The 19,470-nt window shown below is 37.5% G+C and overlaps 1 protein-coding gene across 5 annotated transcripts in view; it reads left to right on the plus strand.

The window, feature by feature from the left end:
• Positions 1 to 19,470, plus strand: part of DISP1 (dispatched RND transporter family member 1) — a 201,910-nt gene that overhangs the window by 170,090 nt on the left and 12,350 nt on the right. For all 5 annotated transcript variants that reach the window (XM_029227924.1, XM_029227921.1, XM_029227919.1 and 2 more), the window contains exons 3-4: positions 12,114 to 12,143; positions 18,619 to 18,742. In XM_029227924.1, coding sequence (XP_029083757.1) covers positions 12,114 to 12,143; positions 18,619 to 18,742 — 154 coding nt within the window. The remainder of the gene's footprint in view (positions 1 to 12,113; positions 12,144 to 18,618; positions 18,743 to 19,470) is intronic.

A 19,470-nucleotide genomic window follows, 5' to 3' on the forward strand; every position in this document is an offset into this window, starting at 1 on the left:
ATATGGAAGAGCCAGATGTAGGGCCAGAAAGAAGGAAAAGGAAGGGTGTTTTTAACATTTATGACAAGAGAGAGCCCTTGGATTCTACATATGTAAGCCTTTTCCTCCAAAATACTTCAACCTTTGACATAAGTTAGGTTCTGGGAAAACTTACTGCACTCAGTTGACTTAAAATTGAATGTGAGTTTACTTTGTAAGAAATATCTGTTCACAAGGAAAGTATATGGGAAACTTGTTGTAATACTGCCCTTGAGGTTCGTGCAGTTAGTTGTCTTGTTATGAAGTTGTTCTGAATGAGCTGAAAAACTTTTGAAATTTCCTTTACAATCTTTGTTCTAGACTGTAATTTACCATGTGCATGTCATTGGAGAGTTAAGGTTCTTGTATTTGGTTGGGGGCCCATTTAATAACCTCTTTTGATCTTTCACTAACTGAAATTGTTTTCAAGTTACAAATGCAAGAATAGTACTGTAAACCTGAAATTGTTTTCAAGTTACAAATGCAAGAATAATACTGTAAACCTGTTAGTTCTTTAAAGGGAATTAGGATTTCCTAAATATATTCCATCCTGGGACTTGGCTATCTTGACTCCAGAGTAACTAAAACAGTGTGATTCTGTGAAAAGAATTGGATCAATGGATCCACTAGGACAGGTGAAACAGACCCTAGCATGTTTTAAACTTTAATAAAGTAAAACTCCTTAAAAACTCAGTGGGCTCCCGACTTCCATCTAACCCCCATTCTCAAACAGGGCCAGACTTACCTTATCTTCTGATCATAGGCTGCCCTCTTTCAGGAAGTAGGGAGGCAGAAAGTGGATCTCCGTATTTCCGTTACTCTCTCAGCCCAGTTTCCCAAAATCTGGCTAACAAAATAGGCACCGACTAACTGAGAGATTTCTGTTACCACTATTGTAGTCCTGGAAGGAGCAGTCAACCTCTAAATCCACATTTGTCCCCATTGATAATTAAACCCAAGTGAACAACTGTTACTAGATGGCGCCAAACTGTGTAGTAGGATGGATTTGGATGGTTCAGCCAGACCATGGAAATTCAGTCTCTTAGCTGAACAGGTGCATCACGATCAGCTCGTTATTCTCACAATATCAAATGCCATATATTTTATAAAAATGAATTTTTGGACTCTACTTTTCCCCTTAAAGTGAGGCCTTACAGAAAATAATAATTGAAGCATCACAAAGTAATAGATTATTACTGGCCTAGATTATTAGTAAGTGGAATTGGGAAAAACTGACATCTGGATCAAGGATATCTCTTTAACTATAAAAGTAGTTATCAAATTACAAAGGAAAATTCCAGCTATTGAAAATTTAAAAATGCATGTCAAAAAATCATGTTAAAAAACATATCACAAACTAGGAAAATTTTGATGTTTCAGAGCTTTAATACTCTTATAAGTAAAGAGGAAAGATATATATATATAAGCAAAAGAGACATAAAGTAATATATTAATGTGATTACAATCATGTATCTATATTAAATAAATTTGGGAAATATAATGGAAGATTAATACAGCTACTAAAAATCATGTTTTCAGAAGCTTTTAATTACATGGGAAAAACTCATAATCAGAAGTGGTAACACTTTATGCATCCAGTAAGGTCCTAATTGTGTACATAGTTATGGCGTATATTTAAGCACAAAGGAAAAAATACTGAAAGGAAGTAGATCAAAAAAAAAAGAATTACAGAGGTTAGATCGGTATAGTAAGAGTATGGCTGATTTTTTTCTTCATAATTTTCTGCATTTTTCAGGCTTTAAGAAAACTGTATGTTAGTTTTATAATCAGAAAACCAAACTAACATCAAAACAGAAAATACATCTCCTCAGAATAACCCTTTTAACTTGAGCACTCCTTCATGTTTTCTCTTCTGGTAAAACTCACTAGGTTGGTGAAGTAAATGATTCCCCACCACCTCTTATCCCACCAGCATGTTTGATAACTTGGCATGATTTCCTACAGCGTTTTTTCCTCCTTTGATACATACTACCAAAAATGTGTTACTACATCACAGTTCATCCATCTTCATATTTACCTAACATTAGCCTGGGGAACTCTGCCCCATCTTCCTACTTAGCCCTTTTTTTTCATAAACCACTTATCTAGCCATTTAGAAAGCCAATCTCTCTAGCTATTCCTATAAGGAGCCAGCATTCTCTTTCAAAGCATTTTGAAACATTAGTTCTTACCTACCTTATGCGGGGGGGAAAGGTTTATTGATTATTCACATGAAGTATTTCAACATGGAATTTTGATGAGGGGGACCTGGCTTCCCAGCTTTTGCCATGGCAGAGTGTTGAAATACTTATGTGATGACTTGAACTCTCTGAAATTCCACACGAGAATCCAGTAGAATTTCACAGCAGGAAAGGACCTTAGAAATAATTTAATTCAACTCTCTTTATATTGCAGATGAGAAAATTGAAGCCAGAGTGGTTAAAACCGAAGATTAATCCCCAGTTAATAGCAGGTCTTCTTACTTCTCACTGTGGTCTTTTTAATACATTATTCTTAGAATAAGTTCCTCAGCTTGGTTTCATGGTGTTTGGTATGATAGGTTTTGGGATTGCAGACAGAATCTATGCCGTTATGAATTGAATGCAGTGAACTTAAAGTTTTAGCCTAGTTGCCCTAGCACCAGAATGTAACGAGGACCTCACCACAGCTTGAGAACACATGGTCCCACCATGTTGGGGTTTTCCTCATTCTTCTTCAGAAAATTCTTGTTTATTCTCAGTCTAATTCTTTTAAGCATAGTTGATTTTTTTTTTTAACCTCAGACTTTGAGAAGAAAACCCTTTTCTGTCAGTATTATTTTTATAAAAACTGTATTAGAGTTTTGCTTTGATCTTTTTTATTAAAGCTTCTGACCATTGAGTTATATAAATTTAACTTTTTAGTTAAAGGATAAATATGAGAAACTTTAGTTAAGGAAGAAAAATCAATTTCACTATATGTTGTTTTTCTTAAAAGCATAACTAAAGAATTTCTATAGAAGTTGAGGGAATAATCTATCCTCATCACCAGTAAAATGAAGATATCACAACAGCTGCAAGATATTGGTTACACTGTTGGAATTCATTTTGATACAGTGGATTTTTATTATTTTTTTTAACTTCCCCACCCCCCCCAAAGCTTTTTGGTAGCAGGTGTGACTTTTAACCTTCCAAACTCAAACTTGTATGATACTGAATAACTTGGTGGGGGCCAAAATATGTGGGAAATGAATTTTAAAAAGATTAATAATCTTGTAACATGGAGCTCAAATAATAGTTCTTACATTGAACAAAATGCAGACATGTTATACTAAAAATTGAAGACCAGCAATGTTGGAGAAAATAATTGGCAGGTTTGTGAATTATGATTATGTTTATAATTTTGATCTCTAGTCTAATTGATGAAAGCCTTGTCCTATTAATAAAATAGATAACTTATTTTCAGGAATGCAAATAGACCTTCACTGAGGTGTTTTTATTTTTATAAATTTATTTATTGATTTATTTTTGGCTGTGTTGGGTCTTCGTTGCTGCACGTGGGCTTTCTCTAGTTGCGGCAAGCGGGGACTACTCTTCGTTGAGGTGCGCGGGCTTCTCACCGCGGTGGCTTCTCTTGTTGCGGAGCACGGGCTCTAGGCGCGCGGGCTTCAGTAGTTGTGGCATGTGGGCTTAGTAGTTGTGGCATGCAGGCTGGAGAGTGCAGGCTCAGTAGTTGTGGTGCACAGGCTTAGTTGCGCCGCAACATGTGGGATCTTCCCGGACCAGGGCTTGAGCCCGTGACCCCTGCATTGGCAGGTGGATTCTCAACCACTGCGCCACCAGGGAAGCCCTTTTACCGAGGTTTTAATTAACATACGAACTCTCAGTTGTATACTTTGTAATGAAAATACAAAACATTTTTGCTTTTTTACAGATAAGATCCATAAAATTTTGAAAGTGGAGAAATTTTTGTGTATCTTTCTTATCTTAATGAAAGTAATAAAATATATTTGTTGAATTAGGCTTAATGTAAACCCCCAAAATATACTTGTAAAACTGTGCCTTCAACTTCCAGATTAACCTCTGGACAACCCCTTTGCGTTGTAATTCAAAGTATCACTAGCTTCATTTCAGTAAGCACCGCAACTATTTTTAATTCATTATATAGAGATAAGTTAAATGTAGTTTTAGGCATTTCTAATTGTACTTAAAGTACATCATTATATATAAATATTAAACAACCGAGAGTATGGAAGTGTGTTATACATAGAATATATAAACCTTCGTTTATCCAAAATTTCACCAGAATTTTTCTTGTAATATATAAATTTATTTTAATATTATTGATTATATAATTATATATAGTATATTAATTGTATTAATATATTTTATAATTATATAATATGTAATAATTATATAATTAAAAACATATTGATTATACAATTAATTAAGAATACTATATATTATTATATAATACTATATTTATGACAATAGATACTCATATTTTGATTCACATATGTATGTATAAGGTTCTCAGAGGTCCTCTGAATCATTAAAGGAAGTTTAAAGTCTTTGCCATTTCTTTTCCTCTCAGTACTGTACACCTAGAACCCTACACTAGCTCCCAACCTGATCTTTAGTGTTTCCTGCAGCTTGCCACCAGATCATTCATCCTAAAATAGTGTTTTCATTGTATCCATTCTTGCTCAAGAAACTTTAGCAGCTTCCTATTTCTATTGCTTGCTTCCTGCCTACTCCAATAAGCTGCCCTCCACACTATTCCCTCCTAAGTCCTACTGACATTGCTCACGCTGCTACGGGAAGGTGTCTGGCATAGGTCTTGGCACAATGTTTATTTCCATTCCCTCTGCTTCCTGTTTATCTGTCTGAAATCTATCTGTCCTTCAAGACCTAGTTCAAATTCTACTTACGTCAATTTCAGGGGCTACTCTTTGGAGTACTCTGTTCCAATATTATCTCCCTGTTCCCCATTCACTTAATATTTTGTACTATACCTTTAAGTTCCAATTATTTTCTTGTATTATTCTCTAATAATTGTTTCTTGTCTGGAAGTCACATTTTCCTGGCAAATTGTCCAACGCAGTGGTTCAAGCTCTGACTGTGTAAGCTCTATTCCAGAACCTACTGAACCAGATCCCTGGGAAGGACCCTGGAGATCCCTTTCTTTATTTAAGCTAACCAGGTGATTCCAATGAAGATCAAATTACTTGGTGTCATTTGAACTGTGCAGTAAATATTTGAATTGAACAAAATTAACTATAGATTTTGTATTAAATGTATTTTGTTTTAAGTTCTTTGTTTTTTTTGCGGTACGCAGGTCTCTCACTGTTGTGGCCTCTCCCGTTGCGGAGCACAGGCTCCGGACGCGCAGGCTCAGCGGCCCTGGTTCACGGGCCTAGCCGCTCCGCGGCATGTGGGATCTTCCCGGACCAGGGCACGAACCCGTGTCCCCTGCATCGGCAGGCGGACTCTCAACCACTGCACCACCAGGGAAGCCCTGTTTTAAGTTCTTTGAAAATTTATGATCTGTGTCATAAATTTAGGTCATAATAGGTAGTGTTACCTATTTTCTTCTAGTATATAGTTACCTGGGAGGCTTCCATTCTCCCCAAATTCTGTATCAGTGAGAGAAATTTTCAAAGAAAATATTTCAATCACATGTACCTAAATGAAAGCATGTATAATTTCCCTTTATAAAGTTCTTTTTCACTTCTTTTTAACTTTACAGCTAATTCATGAATACATTCTCATGAAGAATTCAAAAATACAAAGTAAAACTCACTTTTGATTCCTTCTCTCATGGTAAACAAGACTATTGATTTGCCATGTTCCCTTCTGAATTTTTAGCATACATTTACATATTTTGTATATCATTTTTCCCATAAATGCTGGATGAATTATTTTGAAACTTCTCACCTTGTCTTGGTGCTCTTTCCATATCAGTCTGTGTATGTATATGTGTATGTGTACGTTTGTGTATTCATTCTGTACAGTGTTCCATAGTATGGATGTACCACCATTTATTTAAGCATCCATTAAAGATGGACCTTTAGGTTGCTCTCACTTTTTTCCTTACTGTAAACCACACCTCAGTGAACATCCTTGCATGTGCACTTTCGTGAACACATACCATCTGCTCTTAAATAAGATCTTCCTGTTCTGCCCTCCTTTTCATTTTTGGTTCACAAGCAGTTTCTCATAATCCGCGTCAGGGTACTCTCTTCCAGGTTGTGGCCAAAAAGTACCGGATCAAGTCAGAAAATTTGCATTCCAGACCTGGCTCTTCGTTGACTTGCTCTGTGATCTTGGACCTTTTTCTTCTCTGTTAATGTGAAAACAAAGATTAGAGGGATGACTTTTAGGGTTTCTTACAGTTCTAATGATTTCTTGTTCTAAATAGGCTTGCGGGTGTGATACCATTTATTTTTGTTATATTCAGCTAGTAGCAAGCACCATTTGAATCTTGTAAAGTAAATCATAAAGTTTCACAGTGCTTATGAATAGAAGGGCATTACACTTTATTCCTCATTAGTCTTCTGCGTTACTGCTTAACTGATGCTCGAATGCCATTTCCAGATGAACCACTCATAATGGTGGTGGTGGTGGTAGCAGAGGATGAGGGGAAGGGGAAGGAGGGGGAGTTAGACCTTTCTTTTCTTTGGATAATGCTCAACAGTTTACAGAAAACTGTTACTCATACAGCTCACTTTCAGGTATTATCCATTTCTCACAAATCCTGCGAAATTAAAGGACTTGTTCAGATCATTCAGCTAATGAGTTTCAGGGTCCAGACTTGAGCTCACATCTTTTTTCTTTCATATATATATTCTTTTTCAGATTCTTTTCCATAATAGGTTATTACAAGACATTGAATATAGTTCCCTGTGCTATACAATGGGTCCTTGTTGTTTATTTTAACTCACATCTTTTGATTACTTAGTTCACTACTTTCTTAAAGACAATTTCCTCCTGCTCAAATATTTATTTAATTTATGCTGAATTTCTTTTATAACATTTATAAAGAGATTGGTATTTATTACATGCTCTTTAAATATTAGTCCTCCACTCCCAACCTTATCCTTGGTCTCCTAGTTTATTTTATATTTTGTGTAGTAGTGGGACTCTGGTCGGTTACAACAGTTTGAGACAGCAAGATGACCAGTACTTTTGAGTCAACAACTCTTGAGCATTCAGGACATGCATTACGCAAGTAGTTGTGGTTATTGTTATCCTTCAAATCACTTGACACAGACCATAAACATTTAGCTCTGGTGCATGAAGATAAATTAGAGACCGAGCTTAGCTTGTCTACAGGGTATCTGTTTCATCTTCACGATAGACCCCAAGTGTGCCAGTGATGATTCATGGAAATACTTAGTGATGAAGATTGGTTTTGTTTTTGTTGGAAATCTTTTAAAGAATGCTCATCAAAGTGTGGATTCTTTATTTTCAGATACTTTCTTCCTAACATACCAGCAATGAGCTAAAGATATTGCTTGCAGAATACCCTTTTACAAAAAGGCAATGTGACACAATCCAATGGGACTAAAGTATGGGACTATTGAGACTAAAATGTGCTACTTTAAGCACTTTCTTATTTAAATTTGGTTACTACCATGAAGTAGAAAATATATGTTCTTCATAGCATTCTAGTTGTTCAGAAATATACAAAGCTCTTTTTTTCTGTAGCTTTGATTTTCCTGAATGCTAGGAAGAGCTATTTGGAATTTGTGAACCTTGATACTGCCCCTTTCTAAGTCGTGATATTAATTCTGCAGCTATGTCAACAATTGAGTTCTCTAGACGGGTAGCATGTTTTCATGTTTTAGTGGTCCCATTTCCCTCTGTCTTCCCAAAAATTATCAAAAGAGAGAGAAAAGATGAGGGAAACCAAAAAAACAGGCCATTTGTAGCTTTTCTACATTTTTTTCTGTTTCTTGTTAACTTTTTCCCTCACATACAAATTACCTTTTAAAAAAATCTTCCTTGCCTCTGTGCATCCCCCAACCCCCATTTTCATGATTACCCCACTCTGCACCCCACACCTTCCCTCCTTCTGAGAACTTTACAGTGTCGTTAGTTGGTCCCTTGACCGATATATGTGCACATACCACAGTTCACTGGTCATCGGAGCTGGAGCCAAGGTTCTCAACTGCTGTTACAGTTCTCAAGTGTGAAGTGTCAGGGGCAATTAATTACTTATTATGAGTACTGAGTTATAAGTGCCTTATTTATTTTTTTGAAAGCAGAGTTGAGCTTAGCCCTACAATCATGTCAGTGTCATCCACTCGCATACAGAAATGCTCTCTTGAGTGGGAGAGAGACACTCCAGCTAGTCATCTGGGGATTGTGCACAACCCAAGCTTATTTATGCTACAGCCTGTGGGAGTGTCATGGGGCATGCAAATGTCATCTGCCTTGGGGCTTTTTCTCAGCAGAAAAAAAGGCTACAACCCTAACCAAAGAACAAGCAGATGTTCCCAACTAAGATGATTATTTTTTATTTGTTTTTTTTTTTTGGCATGAGTTTTGACCAGACAGTATTAAAAGGTGAATGAACCTTCGAAAAACATGGTTTCTCTCTTGTTTGTTTTTACCAGTTGTTATTTAGCAACACAAGACTGAAGTTAGGGGGAAAAAATCATTCTGCAGATTTTATTAGATAGCTATTAAAAGTAGCAAATCGGAAAGAGGGTACAGATGGAGGAAGACTATTTTTTTTTTTTTTTTTTTTTGCGGCACGCGGGCCTCTCACTGCCGCGGCCTCTCCCGCTGCGGAGCACAGGCTCCAGACGCACAGGCCCAGCAGCCACAACCCATGGGCCCAGCCGCCCCGCGGCACGCGGGATTCTCCCGGATCAGGGCACGAACGCGCTCCCCCCGCATCGGCAGGCAGACCCCCAACCACTGCGCCACCAGGGAAGCCCGAGGAAGACTATTTTTGATCATGAAAGTATGTGGTGGATTCCCTTGTTTGCCTCCTTAAACAGGTATGTTCTGGTAAGAGATTGTAGGGCAGAATTCAAGATGGTAACGTCATGGGCTTCCCTGGTGGCGCAGTAATTGAGAGTCCGCCTGCCGACGCAGGGGACGCGGGTTCGTGCTCTGGTTCGGGAAGATCCCACGTGCCGCAGAGCGGCTGGGCCCATGAGCCGTGGCCGCTGATCCTGCGTGTCTGGAGGTTGTGCTCCGCAACGGGAGAGGCCACGGTAGTGAGAGGCCCGCGTGCCGCAAAAAAAAAAAAAAAAAAAAAAGATGGTAATACCATAAACCATGAATCAAACAGGTTTCATGTTTTACCTGCAGTTGTGGTTTTGGTGTTTCAAACATCTGTTTGTCATGTCCATTAGTATAAAAACTTCAAAGGGAACTTATGTTTTCCCAGGAGGTATCTTTGTGGTAACCTTAGTTTTTCTTTTTCAACTGATGTCAACAATTTCTACTTATTGTCTCCAATTTAACATAAAATGAGGTCTTTACTCAAGCAGAAAGAATGTGATGAATATGTACTTGTTTCTGTCTCTTGGGAGCAAACTAGTCATAGATCCATGAATTTCTCAGTTAAAAAAAAAGTTAATGGGGGTGAGTAGGAGGAAAAAGAATATTTACATTTGTTACAACCCAAAATGTATATAATAAAATATTTTTTTACAACTGCTTGGTATGATTTACCCCAGAGCTATGGCTCTGGGGATCAGCTTGGGTCTAAAGACAACAAAATCTGTTAACTTCTTGTGGAAATTCAAGAGATAGTTTTGAGGATGTGTAACTTGAAAACTGGGAGTGAAAAATTAAGACTTTGTGTACAAGTTAAGTGATTGCTTCTTTGGTCAGTGTCTTACTCTCCCTCTCTGTAAAAAATAAATGTTCTCGCAAAGCTCATTAATAGCTTCGTCGTTGGTGTTCAGATAGCATGTTCTTTAAAAAGCAGTGTGTGGTTGTAGTGATGGACACACAACTCTGTGGAAGTACTAAAACCCATTAACTCGTACAGTTTAAATGGATTAATTATATGGTATGTGAATTATATCTCAATAAAATGTATATTTAAAGAATCGATATATAATTATATTTGAGAAGATAGTGAGGTTTTTCCCTTGGTAGATTTACCCCCCAAAACGAGTGCTCTTCATGAGTTCTTCAGTAGCAGACATTTTTATTGAAAGCCCCATTTGTGTAGAGCAAGTTTTCAAGTGCTTCACCAGCTCCTGGGGTTGTAGGTGTGGTCTTTCCCTCTGCGTTCAGATGGCCTGGCTCGACCACATCCACAAAATTGATATTGAATTAGGCATGAGAGAAACAGCTGTAAAAGATTTGGGGGGGAATCACCAAAACTTAGATTACATATTGTAATTAGTGAACTCAGGCTATTCAAAAGTATCTGAAGTCCTCCAAAACTGGAAATCATAGACAATGCAGTATGATAAGTAAGAAAATATTGGCAGCTGAGTATACATTTAAATTTAAGTTACAATTAGATATTTAAGGAATGTATATGGCACATTTTTTAGAATTTTTTACTTTAACCTTTCTGATTAGCTATAAATTAATGAATCCTGCAGCACTGAGGAATAAGAGGCCTCTATTATAGGATTCAGAGGCACAAACGAAAACTTAGAAAATGTAGTAAAGTGGTAAAGGAGCTTAGGATTGGCAGATAGGAATGGGCTGAAGTTACAAAGTGTGTGTGTGTGTGTGTGTGTGTGTGTGTGTGTGTGTGTTTAACAGAAAGAGAGATAAACAAATAGAAAATAAAACTAAATTTTCCTATGTTGATATTTATGTCCTCATTTTCTTGCTATCCATTGACTACTGACTTCAAAGCTGTTGAACCTGAGAAAAGTAATAAAAGATGCTCATTCATTAATCAGCAAACTCTGATCTGACATCCACAAAGGACCATACATTCTACTAGGTTATGGAGATGTGAACACAAATAAGATGTGGTTGCTGGGTATGATTTAATGTCAGTTTTTAGCTTTTAAAAGTGAATTCTCTTTATTGTACATATAAAAGAAGAATGCACTTTAGGAGGATTTCTTTAGTAATGCTGTGAATATTCGGTCTCATACTTGCTCGTAAAGCAACAAGTTCTCTTATGCTCTTCTTACTGGAAACTCTGACTTTAAATTCCACATCTCCCAAAAGAAATAATACTTCCTTTCCTGTATGACAGATGAATACTTTATGATTATCCCTATGTCATTTCCCCCCCGGTATTAAAGACCGACACACACAGGACTGAGAACAGCAAATTACGAATCAAGAAACATGAGTTCTCTCTATAGCTCTGCTCCTACGACCCTGAATGATCAAAGGCAAACTGAGGCCCATCTCTACAAATAGGACTGGGATGAAACAATATCATTTCCAAAACAAAAAAAAAAGTTTAGTGAGATGATTAGTATCATTTCACATTTTTGCAAGTCTCTTTGATGTGTGGCTTCAGAGAAGACAGCAGGATTCTCATACCTGCTTCTGCAATATACTGCAGTCTGCTGTTCGGTTGAAATATACAAAATTATGGAGAAAACCCAGCTTTAAACAGGTATGGGGGTTAGAAAAGGGAGACCCTCACAAACTCTGTGAAGGATCTCAGGAACTCCCAGGGATCTTCATCCCACACTGTGAGAACCACTGTATTCCAGAATGGTGAAACATCAGTAGTGATTTGTAGCTGAAGAAGGAATACAATATTTCTGGTTGAAGAAGGTATTGATGTCCTATTTAAAAAAAAAAAAGATGTTGGGGGATCCTTGATAAGTAAGAAGCAGCCTGGATTGGAGACCTGTCTGTGGCTCCTTGTTGTGAGAGAGATGAGGGAGTCTGTAGCTGTAGGTTTGGGGAATGTTACATGGTATGACTATGATTCCCTTAAGAGAGTGTGATAAGAGTCTGGAAAGATGCCACCTACTGGTGTACAAGATGGTCAACATTCATTGTTAAATCCAAAATCTCTCAAATAGAATCCTTTTTAAGCCTTCCAGGATTTTTTTGTAAAGAGAGATAACAAGTAAAATGTTAAATACATATATAAAGCATGTGTTTATATTACAATGCCTGTTTCTGATTGTTTTTCCTTTGCTTTTTTTCCAGCCCATCCAGACCTTTCAAGTTACCAAAAAGGTAAAGTAGTTTGGATTATCTTATTAAATAAGTATGTGCTTTTCCCCTTTTAGTATTTTCTTTACATTTTGCTGCTGTTTTCACCTTCCTCGTTCATATTTTTGTGAAGGAAAACTAAATTTCCTCTGAGTTGGCTGCTTGAGGAATCCTGTACCTCCAAAAGTGGTTTTAATCCCAAGGTTGACATTTAGCCTTTAAATGCTATTTGGGTTTAATCATTTATATTTGCATAATTATTTTGAATTCTTTCCTGTAATGGATTGGCTTCTCAGTGTCCTACTTATTAAGAGAAAAACTGTTCAGCCAACTACCGTGACTTAAATTCATGGCAATTTATTTCAGCTGGGTTGTCTGTGTTTCTAAAAATTTTGCTATCATGTTAAGATGTAGGTATTCTTTTATGTGGAAAATTTTAATTTTAGTTTTATAGTAGAAAAGCAAAATTTTAAATGGACAAGAAGTTCTGAAAAAAGCATTGTCTCATCGGCTGTCCTTGTACATTGTGTACATTGTGGTTCCAGATATAATATTATTTAAGAAATTCTTCGTGATCTTTGAAATTCATTTGCTAAAGAAGCTCAGATGCTAATAACCCTGAAGCCTATCTCAGGAGAGTCATCCTTTCTTTGGAGTAAAATTACTACATAAATTTTAATTAGTAAACTCCTTTCACATTTAAAAAATATTTTTTAAATTGTAATAAAATAGACATAGCATAAAATTAACCATTTTAAAGTATACAATTCTGTGGCATTAAGTACATTCACATTATTATACAGCCTTCACACCGTTCATCTCCAGAACTTTCTTCTACTCTTCAAACTGAACCTCTATACCCATTAAATAGTACCTCCTCATTTCTTTCTCCCCCCAGCTTCTGGCAACCACGATTCTACGCTGTCTCAATGAATTTCATTACTCTAATACCTCATATGAGTGGAAGAGTGCAGTATTTGTCCTTTTGTGACTGGCTGATTTCACTTAGCATAATGTCCTCAAGCTTCATCCATGCTGTAGCATGTGTCAGAATTTCCTTCCTATGTAAGACTGAACAATATTCCGTTGTATGCATATACTACATTTTATTTACCCAATTTTGCAAAAAAATTACGGAAAAAAGATGAAGGAAAGAGGTTTTACAAGTAAATATGGCATATGAAGAAAATGAAATTCCATTTTTCTAGAAATAATAGGGTCTTCTTAAGTGACCAGAAGTTTTATATTTTGAAAGGTTCGTATATATTTGTCTCTGTTAATAGATTGGTATTTTTAAAAACCTGAATTTATTCTTTTAGTATATACACATAAAAATACAACTTCTTCCTAAAATTAGCCTTTTCTGATTCCCCTTTCCTACCCCAGCTGGAAGTACTCGCTTCCTTCATTGAATTCACAAAACATTTTATCTGTATCCTTCTGTTGACCTGATTTTGTAGGTATTTGTGCACCTGTCTGATTTTCTGAATTAGGCTCTAAGTGCCTTGAGGATAATATCCATGTCTGCTATTATTTTATTCCCAGAATGCCTGCCTTCTTACTATGTAATGTTAATTGTTGAATGAGTTTATTACTTCTCAAGAACGAAAGAGTTCTGTACTGTTTTCCTCTGTGAAATTCCATAAGCTTCAATCATTCCTCCCACTAAATTGGTAGTTGATGCCACTAGAAATGTTATGATTAATGACATTTAGAAATGGGTACCTTTAAAGGCCAAGAGGAATAAGGGAGAGATATTAAAGGAAACAGAAAGAAAGAAACCGAGGAAGAAGAGATTTTTTTAGGAAGCAAGCAGTAGCTAAAGTGTTAAATATTGCTCAGGTCAAAGAAGATGAAAACCAAGAGAGTTAGTTGACTTTGGCAGTTTCAGAAGAGTCATGAGAGCAAAAGCCAAGCTATCGGGGGTTAAGGATTAGGTGGTTGGTCAGGAAAAGGAGGCCTCAAGTCCAAGGTACTCATACTCTCTAAAGCCTGGCTCTCTGCTCAGAAAGGCAGGGGTGAAAGAGAAGAGTGTTTCCAGAAAGGCAGCAAAGGGCAAAAGAAAAAAGTCTTTGTAAGCTGAGAGGAAAATTTACTGTGGAGGGCCTTATTGTAATACAAATGGCCCATTTTAAACAGGCTCCCATATAATGTCACTACAGCGTTAAGTTAGCCCTGTAAGACACTTCATTTGTTTTAACAGTTATTTCTGATCTTTTCCCAGAATAAACCCAATAATAAGGTGGCTGAGAATCTATGAGGATACTTGAGGGACTTCCCATTGGATCCTCATGAAAATCCATCATGGCAGGAACAGCCTGGACCAGGGTGCCAAGCAGCCTGCCCACTTACTCAGATCCACAGTTTACCCACAAACGCAATCCATTCATTCTGTTCTTCTGAGTCCTACATATCTGTACTATTTGAGACTTAACCTACTGAGAAGTGCCATGGATATGCTTTTTTATAGAGCAGTGCCATGGGTAGCACCTGCGGGCCTAACCTAAGCAGCAGTAGGGCCTTGAGGAAAACTGTTCCCTGGTCAGTCACTGGAAAATGACTGCCTGCTGTCACCCAGGAGTTACAGAAGTGGATTGCGTTTACAATTATGCTGTGTGGTCTAAAGAGTTACAAAATCAAGATCAGGCAGATGAAAGACAAGTACTACATGGTACGCAGAGGAACATACTATAGTAAAAAGAGCGGTCCTTTGGAAAATTCTTCCAATGCCCAGAAAAGCATGTGCAGGTTCTTTATTCAAATTTAAACTTAGTTAGAATATGTACCTGGAACCCAGACTCACCATGAAGGGAATTAGCCAAAAAATATAGCGATAAAATTTATAGGTCATTTTTAATTTCCTTTACTTCTCCAGTTTTCCTGCTTTATTAGATGTTTTCCTTAATATTACAACCATTGTCTGGGTTTCGTATTATACATGAAACTTTTGTTTCCCACGTGGTGCCCATAGTTACACAACGTCTTAGAACAGACAGCAGGAAGCAGAAATAGCCTCAGCAGTTTTGTGCTGTTTAGGAGAAACCCTTGTCTGAATGACATTTACTCAGAATAGCTGGGGCTTTCCCCCATGGTGCTTTATGTCCTCAGGATGGTGATTCCATTTCTTAAGTGCGAACAGTTGTCTCTAGGAAAGGTTAGCACGTGAAACATCTGCTTTGTGAGGAAGTGGACTTGTAATATAGTAAGGTTAAACGTGTTTGGAAGAAATGTGCCGAAATCACTAATGCCGTAAAGTTTCCATATGTAGTCAATGCATGGATGTGGTATAGAGCAGTGCTGTAAAATCAAAACCAAATGTTTTCAAAGGCAAGAAAAAGCAATTATTGAATGAGGTTTTGAAGGTTGCTATGCATGTGTGCAGATTCTTCAAGAACACAAACAAAAAGTCATTATATGGGTAAATTAAACCACAGTATGAAAACTAAGCAATTTGGGGCCCACTGCCCTCTATTGATAACATGTTTGTAGGTAAAAATGCATAACTTCTGGTTCATTTGAAAGAAAATTGATCCGTTTAACATAAAGTGTAATGAGTAATTGTGCCAGCCTGGGGCCATTTTCATTTCATAGGGCTGATATTTTAAAGGTCTAAAATGTAAAGGACTCTTTAAGTCTGAAGCAATGAACAGAAAGTCTCAAATGGGCTATTGACAAAGGACTTTATTGCTTCAAACCGGTTACTTTCATCTTAGTTTGCATTTGGTAGAAGAGGAAATGAAGTATAGCGAATATAAGCTTTGGGTGTGTTCTAGAAATACGAACGCTTCTGACCACTTGGTGTTTACATTTGAACAACTACAATCAGCGTATTGTGATTTATTTGTTTTCATTACATTCAGAATTGTTCTTAAAAAGTTATTCCATCTTATCTAGCATAATTTTTCCTTAATGAGTTTTTAAATGCAGAATTTACAGTCTAGTGAATAATGTTCAAACTTGAAGTCCTTTGGGTCTAGGTGATTTTGCATAGAGAAATTAACTATTAGTGTGGCTTAGGAATTTAATTTTCAGATGACAGTTTGGGGAAGCATCTGTTTGTGGCAAGTTGGCTTATTCCTGATGTTTTCTGTTTCTCTTGTGGTTGAAGCAAGAGATGATATCGTAGTGGTTAAGAGGCCAGACTCTAGAACCAGACTACGTAGGTTCCTAGCTTTGTGACCTTTTTTTTCTTTTGAGATATTATTGACATGTAACATTATATTAGTTTCAGGTGTATAACATAGTAATTTGATATTCATATGTATTGCAAAATAATCACCACAATAAGTTTCATTAACGTTCATCACCACACATAGTTACAATTTTTTTTTCTTTCTTGTAATGAGAGCTTTCAAGATCTACTCTCTAAGCAACTTTCAAGTATGTAATACAGTATTATTAACTATAGTCACCATGCTGTACATTACACCCCCAGGACTTGCTTGTTTTATGAGCTGGGCCAGCTTGTGATGTTGAACAAGTTATTTAACCTGCCTGTGCCTCAGTTTCATCTCATAAAGTTGTTGTGAGAATTATATGAGATGATAATCTATGTAAAGCATGAGAGCAACTGGAACTCCTAGTGGGTGCAGGCTATTATTCTTTATTTTCCTAAGGTTGCTTTTAAAAGAACAATAATGAGGGCTTCCCTGGTGGCGCAGTGGTTGGGAATCTGCCTGCTAATGCAAGGGGCACGGGTTCAAGCCCTGGTCTGGGAGGATCCCACATGCCGTGGAGCAACTAGGCCCGTGAGCCACAACTACTGAGCCTGCGCGTCTGGAGCCTGTGCTCCGCCACAAGAGAGGCCGCGGTAGTGAGAGGCCCGTGCACCGCGATGAAGAGTGGCCCCCGCTTGCCACAACTAGAGAAAGCCCTCGCACAGAAACGAAGACCCAACACAGCAAAAACAAATAAATAAAAGAACAATAATGAAAAATGCCTGTGCGAGTGCTCCCTTAACGCATAATTATGTTATATTTTAACTTCCTTATTAAAATTTAATTTGAATATCTCTGCAAAGGCAGATCTATGAATTTGAGAGATCAGAATATAAAAATCAGCCGTCTATTCTTAGAGACATATAATAGTTTTTTTCAGAATAATGGTTAGAGCCACTAGCTTTCTTTAAACTGCTAGCATGATTTTGAAGAAAAACTCAAAGTATATGAGCAAGAAGCCTATTTCAAATGAGCCAGAAATAGCCATCAGAGCAGCGCAGTGAGCTAAATAACACTGTTGAGAATTTGAGAATAATTGTCCACAAGTTAAATGTTTCATTTTTTCTCTAATAAAAATTCAAGAAATCTGAAGTTGGCAGAATACATTTTTGTTTGTTTGTTTTGCGATACGCGGACCTCTCACTTGTGGCCTCTCCCGTTGCGGAGCACAGGCTCCGGACGCACAGACCCAGTGGCCATGGCTCACGGGCCCAGCCGCTCCGCGGCATGTGGGATCTTCCTGGACTGGGGCACGAACCCGTGTCGCCTGCATCGGCAGGCAGACTCTCAACCACTGTGCCACCAGGGAAGCCTAGCAGAATACATTTTGAATTTTAGAAAAGCTCAGTCTAGTCAACTTCTATGGAGCACTCAGTTCTTATTGAGATCTGGAAGCATCAGGTTAGGAAGGCATTGTCCAGGACCTTATGGAAGGGCCCATAAACAGATATTTCAGTGGAAGGTGGTGAATGAGGGTGTGGGAAGGGTGTTGGAAGAAATGGCTTAATGGTGGGATTTGGTAACAGAGAGGAGTTTCTGAGGCGTAGTAAGAAACTAAAGCCAGGCTGTGGTGATTAGAGAGTGAAGGGAGGATAGGTACATACATGGGTGTTCATTCATCTAATCAATAGATAGTTACCAAGCACCTTTTAAAAGGCACTGTTCTAGGCACTGATACTACACTAAATCAACCAGTCAGTCAATCAATAGTCTCTGCCCTCATGGAGCTCACAATCTAGTGGATAAGTTCATTTTAGTTTTAGGTTAAAATGGAAGGTTAATAGGTTTATGGGGAGGTTTCAGTTTGGTTTGGTTGTTCTTATGATTTACACTAGCTGAGCTCTTTTTCAAGAACTGATGGAGTAAAAGTAGGGAGAAAGGAATAACTGGAGAAACAAAAGTTCTGAAAGAGACTGCAAGGAGGATGGAGCCTCTGTTGAAATATATTTCTTTCCACTTAGAAAGTGTAGATTTAAGAGCTTTTTCCCAGGCACAGATGTAGCAGTGAAATGTTATTTGTCAGGAATGGACATTATTCTTACTCTCAATAGCCTGTAGCAGCTGACCACTGCTACTTTATCACAAACAATGAGAGGACAGTGATCTTCCAATTTTATACCACAATTATGCATAAATGCTTATAATCTCATGAGATCTTTTACTGATAAATACCTGTGCTAGGTCTGAAATAGGAAGATTTAACAAATTGCTCTCTTAGGTAGCAAAAAAACTTTACTCTGCTTCTAAGAGGCTTTCTTTGTGATCTCTCTCTGCTTTTGTAGTTATGCAGCCCTGATAGCAGACTGGCCTGTGGTTGTCTTGGGCATGTGCACTGTGTTCATCGTGGTCTGTGCCTTGGTTGGAGTATTAGTGCCAGAGCTTCCTGATTTCTCTGATCCATTGCTGGTAAGGAGAATTGCACCAGTAGAATCTGTTTATTTTCTTTAGCCCTCAATCATCTCAAAAGACTAAGTATTTTAAAACATGTTGCATTATGTTATTTAGTATCCCATCTGTTTTAAAAACCTTCTCAAGCCATCAGTAAGTATACAATTCTCTTTCTGAAAAGTAGAGACATGTCTGTATTCTCAGGTTCTTAAAAGGGGTCAGGTAACTTGCTCACCATCAAAAATCTGGAAATTTGCTCCTTGGTCTCCATGTTTAAACTAAAAAGCAGAAAATTGGAGAATCTGCAGACTGTAAAAACGTCTTCAAAAAGTCTTGAAGACTGAATGTCACCTTTTTTCCCAAAGACGTTAAAGGAATTTCAGTATGACTGAGAGATAGCAGGGTCTGTTTTCAAGTAAATGTCCCTCGGAAGTGGAATAGTGAGGAAAGTATGAGCAAGGATAATGACAAACTCTTTGTAAAACACTGTTGCATGCATAACACAATTTAATTTGACCATGATTTTTTTATAACATAAAAATAAATGCCAGGTACGAATTTGGAAGAGAAGCTTCAGATAAGTTTTTTTTTCCCTCTTTCCTGAGACATGTAACATACCAAAGAATCAAACTGTTTGTCACAGTAAATAGGTGATCATTATTATGTCAAGTCATCTTGTCTTAATGCAGTTCACCTCTGGAGTAGCTGTGAGGAACGTGTATATTTTCTGTTGAAAGCTATACATC

Source organism: Monodon monoceros, unplaced genomic scaffold (assembly GCF_005190385.1).
Source record: "Monodon monoceros isolate NGI ecotype Baffin Bay Population unplaced genomic scaffold, NGI_Narwhal_1 Super_Scaffold_18, whole genome shotgun sequence".
Classification (NCBI taxonomy): domain Eukaryota; kingdom Metazoa; phylum Chordata; class Mammalia; order Artiodactyla; family Monodontidae; genus Monodon; species Monodon monoceros.